This window comes from Pempheris klunzingeri, chromosome 3, assembly GCF_042242105.1.
Source record: "Pempheris klunzingeri isolate RE-2024b chromosome 3, fPemKlu1.hap1, whole genome shotgun sequence".
NCBI classification, from domain to species: domain Eukaryota; kingdom Metazoa; phylum Chordata; class Actinopteri; order Acropomatiformes; family Pempheridae; genus Pempheris; species Pempheris klunzingeri.
The window spans coordinates 20,450,129-20,459,207 of NC_092014.1; the positions used below are offsets into that span (position 1 = coordinate 20,450,129).

At 44.9% G+C, this 9,079-nt stretch overlaps 1 protein-coding gene across 1 annotated transcript; it reads left to right on the forward strand.

Moving 5' to 3' along the window:
• The first annotated feature begins 587 nt into the window (after positions 1–587).
• LOC139199392 (basement membrane-specific heparan sulfate proteoglycan core protein-like) lies at positions 588–3,655 on the forward strand. The gene is made up of 8 exons (XM_070828458.1): positions 588–636; positions 1,287–1,436; positions 1,519–1,662; positions 2,457–2,629; positions 2,723–2,909; positions 3,006–3,185; positions 3,269–3,535; positions 3,651–3,655. The coding sequence occupies exons 1-8, from the start codon at positions 588–590 to the stop codon at positions 3,653–3,655; spliced, it is 1,155 nt and encodes a 384-aa protein (XP_070684559.1).
• Positions 3,656–9,079: the final 5,424 nt, after the last annotated feature.

The following is a 9,079-nucleotide window of genomic DNA, read 5'->3' on the forward strand; positions in this document are numbered from 1 at the left end:
TAATTCTGTGAGGGCTATTTCATTGTTCATACAGAAGGTCTAATAGCCAGCGTTTTGTATGAGTTCCCTGCCTATTTTTGGATATTTCAAAGCATTGTTTCTGAATAGTCTCCAGCTTTACTTCAGGTGACTAACTAACATAACACATTCAGGGACAAAACACAGGGAGTTCTGTGTACTTTGGGATCCATTTGAATTCCTTTTCATCAGCCACTTATCACCGCTGGCTCACTGGTCAATACATAAACAGACATGGAGTGTCTGACTACTGGGAGACCATTTTTCTTGGAAGGCAGAACAGTTCTCTGAAGACTAAAGTGATTAAATCAGTGTCCCTGTGCACTGTAGTTTGACTCACTTCATCATTCAGGTACACCAGATGATCTTGGATTTTGGAATCACACAATTATTAGCTCTAGAAAAGCTAGATAACAATACAACAGTGAGCTTCTTCATACGTGACTAGCACTGGTTGACAATGTTTGAATAGGGTAAGGGGTAAATGGAGAGGTAGGGGTTAAAGGTTGAAAGTGATCGTACAGAAAAGAGACAGTGGCAAATGAAAGTGGGAGCTCTGTGTGCCCATCATGGATCTGTCACCTGGAGTTCTCATCCTCTCTGCTCTACTATGTTCAGGTAATTAATTTGATTTACCTTTCTGTCATTTTTACGGCTTTTCTGTTCATTTACTTGACATCAGTAGAGAGGTGTATTTTTGTGCTTAAACATGACTACTCACACAAACTGGTGCTCATGCTGCAATAAGAAAATAATTACAAAAACTTCAACAGAGTGTATTTTGAGTGTCCTGTTTGTTCTATCCACAGACTTCACTGTCAAATGTTTTCATTGGAACTACTTAACCCCTAAGAAAAAGCTATTAAAGCTTTAAAATAACTGAATTTGGATTATCCAGATTAATGGAGATATTTCTGAGGTAGAAATCAAACCAAAACAATCAGCTCCGAGACCATTTTTAAGTAATTTGGGTAAACTAACCCTTTAATATAGTAATGTGAGTTTTTAGCAAAGTGAAAATATTTTAATATTCCTCTCATTTCCCATTATTTGGAATTTGTTGGCTATTTTCTTTTTTGCTTCGTCATCAGAAGCACTTCTGTTCAATCTGTGTATTTGCTCAGGTTGTTTGCTTTGGAGTTGATGGTCGTTTACACAGTATTTTTTCTCAGACCTGGCTAAAGGTTCACAGAGTAGCACTGCATATGTGTGTGTGTGTGTGTGTGTGTGTGTGTGTGTGATGTCACCAGTTCTCTCTTTCTGTGCAGTGGCCGGACAGGTTCATGCCATCTCAGTGGAGCCCCAGACTGCTACTGTGCGCCAAGGGGAGTCGGCCACCTTTAAGTGCCGAATGGGGAGCAGTGCACAGCCACCCAAATCCATCCAGTGGAGGAGAACAGATAGCCAAGTATTGCCAGGTCAGGAGTAATAACGTGTGACCATTGTTCATAGAATGTCACCATCTTTGAAGTTTCACTCAGTTGTACCTTTTCCTTGTAGACAATGTTCATGTCGTCCCTGGTCCTGATGGCTCTGTGCTGCTTAAGATTGCTAACGCCCAACCCGGAAACCAAGGGCAGTACCGTTGTGTGGTGGTCAACTCTGCAGGCCGCAGCACTGCCACAGCAGTCCTCAACGTCAAATGTGAGCTTGTCTTGACAATTCAGTCAGAGACTGTGGCTCCCCTGAAACAACAGTATTTTAACTGGGCCAGCCATTTTAGAAGAGTTGGTTCAAGCATGTTATTTTCATCTACATTATGTATCAATGTGGGGCTTATATTGGTTAAATCACCTGAATCTGCAGCTTCCCTTGGCTTTACAGAACTTTATAGAAAGTTTCTGCTCATTGTTTGGCTGTCCAACCCTCACCTTACTGTTTTGGTTCAATCTCACCACTCTCATGGCATCGTTTTCAGCGAAAAATCTCTGGAAACCTAATGTAAGCCACCTGCTTGGCACCAAATGTAAGCGAGAAGCAGCTAGCAACTAGCGGGTGAATTTAATGGTGCATTTAGCAGCTGAAAAGCCAGGTAGTTCCTTCAGGAGTTGGTGGAGACCAAAAACAGAGCTAAAAAAGAGTGAACGTTGGACTTATATTGATCAGGTGGACACAAACACAGCTTCAAATGAATAATTGGGTGTGTAAAGACAAACAGGGCTGTCTATGCAGCAGTGGTGATGCTACATGACTAGATAAAACAGAAACGGGGGTGCAGTATTCCCAGGAAACAAGGAGAAAGTTAAACATTGTTCATTTCCATTCTATTACCCACACTGTGATGATACAAAGCTGGTTGAAAATTGGCAAAGTTCCCCTTTAAAAAGTAATATATGACAGTCTTGTGTTCTCAGCTCATTTCTGCTGCCCCCGACTGGCCAAAAAAATCGGTTGTTGTAGGTTTAACGAGTCATTCGTGTCTGTGTCCTCTCTGTCAGTTGCTCCTAAAGTGCGGCTGACTCCAGCAGGGCCCCTGCGGGTCAGGATGGGTGACTCCGCTTCAGTGGAGTGTCACGCCACCGGCAGGCCACGCCCCACGCTGGCCTGGAAACGCCAAGGCTCCACCCTGCAGCTGGTCACCACGGAGACAAATGGCGTCAACACCATACAGGTGAAATATGAGCACTTCCACAGGTAACACGTTCAGTATTTCCACATTTCAAGATGACGAATAGAATATAATGATTGCTGTCTTTTTTCTCAGTGGGCTGTAGTGCATCCAGAGGACTCAGGAGTTTATATTTGCCAGGCTGAAAACAATGAGGGGGTGACAGAGGTCAAAGTTGAGCTCATCGTTGAGGGGGGGCTGGGAGCGCCAGTGGCTTCAGTGAGCACTACAGAAATGACAGTGGTGGAGGGACATTTGGTCACGATGGAGTGTCAGGCCAGTGGTAAGATGCTTGCATGCTTGTGTTCGTAAATATCTCTGAGCTCTGCTCTCACTTCTCATTTCTCACTTTATCCTCCCTTTCTCTTCTTTCCTCCAGGTTCCCCTCCACCTGTCATCACCTGGTCCAAGCTAAGAGCTCCGTTGCCATGGAAACACACAGTGGTTGGTGGAGTTTTGACACTGACCAGTGTGGGGCGCCAAGATTCAGGACAGTACATCTGCAATGCAACCAACATCCATGGCTACAGTGAGGCGTACACGCAGATGGAGGTGGAGAGTAAGTTGAATAATAATCACAGACTTTGTACATCTAGATTCTTTGTCACTGCTAATGATAACGATAATGATTCCTTCATGCAGGTCCTCCGTATGCCACCTGCCTGCCTGACCAGGTGAGGCTCCGGCCTGGGGATGCCCTTCTCTTGCAGTGCCTTGCCCACGGCTCTCATCCCATTACTTTTGAGTGGAGCCGGGCGGGCAGGGTGAACCTGCCTCCAGGAGCTGTGACCACAAGGGATGGGAGGCTTCTCATAGCTCACGTTAAAGTGAGCGATAGCGGAACGTACAAATGTGTGGCCACCAACCACATCAGCTCCAGTGAGGCACTGTCCAAAGTCACCATAAAAGGTGAGCTGGTGTTTGGGTTTGAGGTAATTCACCATCAAAATGACTGATCTGACCCTCTTCTGTTTCTTTTACTCTCTAATCTTGTTTCCTTCCCTTCTCTTACTTGTCATTACAGCTTAATCCATAGCGGTCTGATTGGCAAACCATTTATGCAGCGCTTAAAACTTCTGCAAGCCTGGATTGTAGCCATCAAGACAGTCAATCAGTTAATGCTGAGTAAATTATATTTAATAGATTCATATATTTTGATTATTAAAGTAGAAGATGTCAACGCTGTTTAAATGTTTGGTTTATTGTGCATATGGGGTTAATTTTGTACTTTTATAGAAACTGACTCTGTTGCTATTGTTATCCATGGCTCATATCTGCCTTTGGAAAGCTCTTTTTCTCTAGAACAGTGTGGACCGGCATCTTATGGTATGTGCGTGGGAGTTTCTTCTGCTGGAGTGTCTCTGTACCCGGTCTTCCTTCTTCATGTCATCTGCCAACTCCTCACTGTAACTCTTTCAAAACTTTAAAGGAGGGAACAAAACAAAGAGAACCCTGGACTAATATAAAAACCTCTATTATGCCATTAAATATCAAAACAATAAAGACCAAATAAGAGAGGTTTCATTCATTTATAAGAAAAGCTATGTTGTCAAGAAAATGTGCATTCAAATTAGGGAGTGTTCCAAAATTATTCAGAGGGATATGAAGTCTGAAGAATGGGACGGTATACTCTTTCTTTTGGCTAGAGCAAAGATAGTTTATCTTACAGTAATAGTTACACAATAGTTACTCATAATTATACCAAAATCAGGGTTTTATTTTTCCAATTATAGTCCTTTTTTCACCCACTTGCTGACAGTTTGGTGGGAGATTTGGCTGTAATATGCTTGTGGTGAGCTAATGTGCCGCTAGCCTTAAAGCAGAGATGAGGAACGGTCTACAGAGGTCCAGTCCATTTCTTTCTCACTTCTCCCCCCAGATTTTTTTCAGTTGTCAACTTGCAGTCTTCAGCCCCAACCGAAGCTGAGTCAAGCATCACATGAGGACATTCACTGGATTTCACACAGCTCCCTGTGGAGCCACAAAAGTCCTTATGGAACTGCTGTTGTGAATGCCGCAGTAATCCCAAAGACGTTTGATGTGGAGTTTCCCTTAAACCAAGTGACCACTATGTGAGTTCTGAGAAACGCAGGAGTGGGTCGTTTTTAATGTGTGTGTCGATAGCTATTTTTCCATGAGGCTATTGAGGTTTAAAGTGGTACCAATGTACAATTAAAGCTGCAAGCAGCGTTGGAGGGCCCTCGCACCTCCGTGCACGTCGTGGCATGCGGCGGCTCCGTCCTGTTGCTGGACTCCGACCCTTCCACGCGATAAAACAGGGATTTTACCAAACAGAACATCAGTGCTTCTCTTCTACAGCTGACTCAATCAGTGAGTTTGTTTATGTCATTGTGTTACTTCGATGCTTTTAATGGTTAGTTTGGATCCAAAGAAATATTTATATAGCACACAACAACACAAACATACTAACCGAATGAGGCAGCAGCGGAGCAGCAGCTTCCTGTGTTCTGTGTGGTAAAATCCCTGTTTTTGTGAATGTAGTCTGGTGTGTGTGCAGAGAGCGATATAACGGCTGTTTGTGGTTAAACCAAAAGGATCTTCCAGGTCTCTCTCTGTAGGGATCCTTTCCATGATGCTGTCACACACTTAGAATAACACTCTGAGCCTGTCAGTGGATCAAACAAGCACTTTTAGTGGACCTACTGTGATCAGGTGCAGTTGGCAGTCGACTGAGGCAAACTGGACCAATTGAGCAACTGAGCTGCAGTGAAACGAGGAAAGCTTCAGTGTGACTGCAGGATTAGTTGGTTCTGTCATGAGGAAACCAGCTGGAGGTTCCTGCAGGGAGACTCTGACCTATGTGACGACGTGACACCTCATCGCTTCACACCGTCGCATACTAAGAGCAGAAGATGGGCCGCATGTGTCGTACATCCAGATCACACACCTGAACACAACACAAGCTGATTTGTAACGCTGCAGTAGGAAATATTACATTATAATTCTGGTTGAAATAACCCATTTTGTCACTACAATATTTATTTGAAGGTTTCCTTTAAAAACAAATGTGTCTGAGTGCTGTTCCCTTTGTGTTTAGATTTTTTTTGGGCCTGTAAATGCACCAGTGATAATATCTAATTATATGAAAACACACTTTGTCCGTGACTCCTCAATTTAAAAGAAGAGCTGGAGCTGGAGGCAGGACGTGGTTAGCCTAGCTTAGCATAAAGACTGGAAGCAGGGGGTCAGCCTGGATCTGTCCAGAGTTCAAAAACACACCTGTGAACACCTCTAAAACTCATAGACGAAAACACGTTGTGTCTGGGTTGAGTGTGAACACAAACAGAAATGTAAAAATAACACAGTGGTTTCAGGGTGAGTTACGTGCTGGAGTGACCTCATCTCACTCTTGGAGAGAAAGCTAAATAGCACATTTCTGAAAATGTTGAACTGTTTCTTCATGCTACAATTAGACAATTAAATTAAAATGACATGTCATTTTATTATATGATACATATTATAATATTATTTTTATGTGCAACATTAAATCAAATCAGATCAGCTGATACTCAGTAAACAGTCCTTGATTGTATCCCAGTATGATATGAACAGTAAGACACCAGTCTGAAGAGTTCTGAACGATGCTCTACAGAGGAACAACTACACAGGAAATCAATATTTAATTTCTAATTTAAGTTTTTATTTCAAATTATTTCAGATTTTTTGTTTGTTTGTTTTTTGTATGTTGGATAAACCGGAGCACCTGGAGAAAACCAGTTTAAACACAGAGGAACAGATCAGATCCTGACAGACGGATCGCTCCCGTCTGTCAGGACATGAAACTGAACCTCCGTGTCTTGTTTCACGCCGCCTTATTTTTCTGCTTCTTGTTCTTGTACTGGCGGCGGTGTTTCGGTGTTAGAGCTTTCCTGAAGCACCTCCACAAAGATGGCTGGCCGGTGACTTGGGCCTCCCCCAGTGGGGCGACCTCATCAGTGACTTGGCCCTCCCCCAGTGGGGCGACCTCGTCAGTGACTTGGCCCTCCCCCCGTGGGGCGACCTCATCAGGGACCTGGGCCTCTTCAAGTGGGAAAACCTCCTTGTTGACTTGGGCCTCCTCCTTTGGGGCGACCTCCTTGTTGACTTGGGCCTCCTCCTTTGGGGCGACCTCCTTGTTGACTTGGGTCACCTCCAGTGGGGCGACCTCTTCGGTGACTTGGGCCTCCTCCTTTGGGGCGACCTCTTCGGTGACTTGGGCCTCCTCCTTTGGGGCGACCTCTTCGGTGACTTGGGTCTCCTCCAGTGGGGCGACCTCTTTGGTGACTTGGGCCTCCTCCAGTGGGGCGACCTCCTCGGTGACTTGGGCCTCCTCCTTTGGGGCGACCTCTTCGGTGACTTGGGTCTCCTCCAGTGGGGCGACCTCTTCGGTGACTTGGGCCTCCTCCTTTGGGGCGACCTCTTCGGTGACTTGGGCCTCCTCCTTTGGGGCGACCTCTTCGGTGACTTGGGCCTCCTCCAGTGGAGCGACCTGGGACTCCTCCGGAAGGGCAACCTCCTCTGCGACAGAAGTGTTCTGTGGTGCATGGAGGTCAGTTGTGATCAAGTTGTTTACCTTTGAAATGGGGTTTTGAAAAATTTTCAACATTCCCATTTCTTCACCCGACTTCTAGCCCTCACAGCTCCTTCATGCTTTTAGCTAGAAACTCCATTGAAGCTTTAAAACGTTCATCATCTCTCCCTCTTTCAGCACATACCTCTACCTCATTCAGTGCCATTCACCACTTCATCACAGTCGTCTTTTAAAACATTTTTAAACTTTTTCTCATTTTACATGAGTGTGTATGTGGCCGCGCTAGAGTGGGTGACGTCATCGCTAGAGTGTGGAGGAGCGGAAAAATCACATGAAACTTTTGTCTTTAACTCGCTGGTTTGGCCGAACCGTTTCACCCACAGTCACAGTTTATCACTCAAAATGTAGCTTAAGTCTTTGGACACGCAGTCATGTGACTCACAACGCACAGAAACGCACGCAGCACGTCCCACGAGCCTCTGAGCGACGGGAGCACCGACCGAAGGCCTCATTGACTGCCATGTTAAAATGACAGAGGAGGGAGAGAGAAACACTTCTCTTGCGCTCATTTCACCAGATAGAGACCTCAGATTACATCTACGTGTTCAGGAGACTCCGTCCTGTGCCGGACTCTGACCCTTCCACGCGGCTCAAAATGTTCATGTATGTCGGACAGTGCGTGAAGGAGTTACACGTCACTTCCTGTTCCCATGTGGCGCCAGAGAACAGCCACTCACGTCCTATATTCCAGTATATGAAGTGTTGACTACACTGTGAAAATGTTGTGCAAATCAAATGATCATTGTCATAGATGTGTTACTTCCTGTTGCCACCAGGTGGTGCAATGACTGTGGTCACTAATTGGCATCTAGATGTCTTCAGGTTGGGACTCTTATTAAGTGTGACAAGTTTGAAAGAGATTGGATAATGTACTCTGAAGTTATAGCAGAGACGGACAGTCATCAAACTGTATAAATTTGGTGAAGATAGGACCTTGTACAGTCGAAATCGCCTGGTCGTCACGGCAACAGCTTTTGATGGAGACTCACAGTGTTCGCTCCAGACCAACATCAACATCTTGAGGCTTCCCTGACAAAATTTGAAGTGGATCTGATCAACTGGCTGGTCTTGAGCCATCATAATGTAAAACATAGCATTTCCTGTCACCACCAGGTGGCGCTGTGACTGTGAATGAATATTGACATGTAGACGTCTTCAGGGCGGGACTCTCATCAGACATGTGAAGTTTGGTGCTGATTGGATCATGTACAGTCAAGTTATTAACAACTTCCTGTTTCATGGCGAGTCATGGTGAGACACTGAACTTTGACAGCTCGTCACGCCCAAACCGTTAAGATTCTGTAGAGACTTTTAATAACTTTTCATCATTGATGCCTTCTCTACCAGCTGACCAAGTTTGAAGTCAATCGCTGGAACCCCCTCGGACTAGTTCGTTCATTTACGTCCCCTGTAAATCGCCAAAAATGCGTGAAAAATCCAATATGGCCGACTTCCTGTTGGGTTTAGATCATTGCTCCAAGAGACTTTTTGTGTTCGCCTTGAAGAGATATATGAACCCTTCCGAATGTCGTACATGTACATAAAACGCAGTTCCGGGGCTGCGTTTAGGTGGCGCTACAGAGCCATTTTGTCACACCCATTTGCGAAACCTATGAAATACGTAATTTTTCACCACGACTGAATTTTCTGCAAACTTTCATGACTTTTCATGCATGTTTAGGTCCCCAAAAATGCAATTCATTTGCCTAAAAAAAAAAGAAGAAGAAGAATTCCTTGCATTTCAACGGCCCCCTGGTCTCCTGTTTTTTTTCATTTCACGTATTTTTTCGAGGCCTACCTGCTCGAGGCCTATGAGGTCCGTACACCTCTTGGTTCTTGGGTACTGGCCCGTTTCCTCCCTT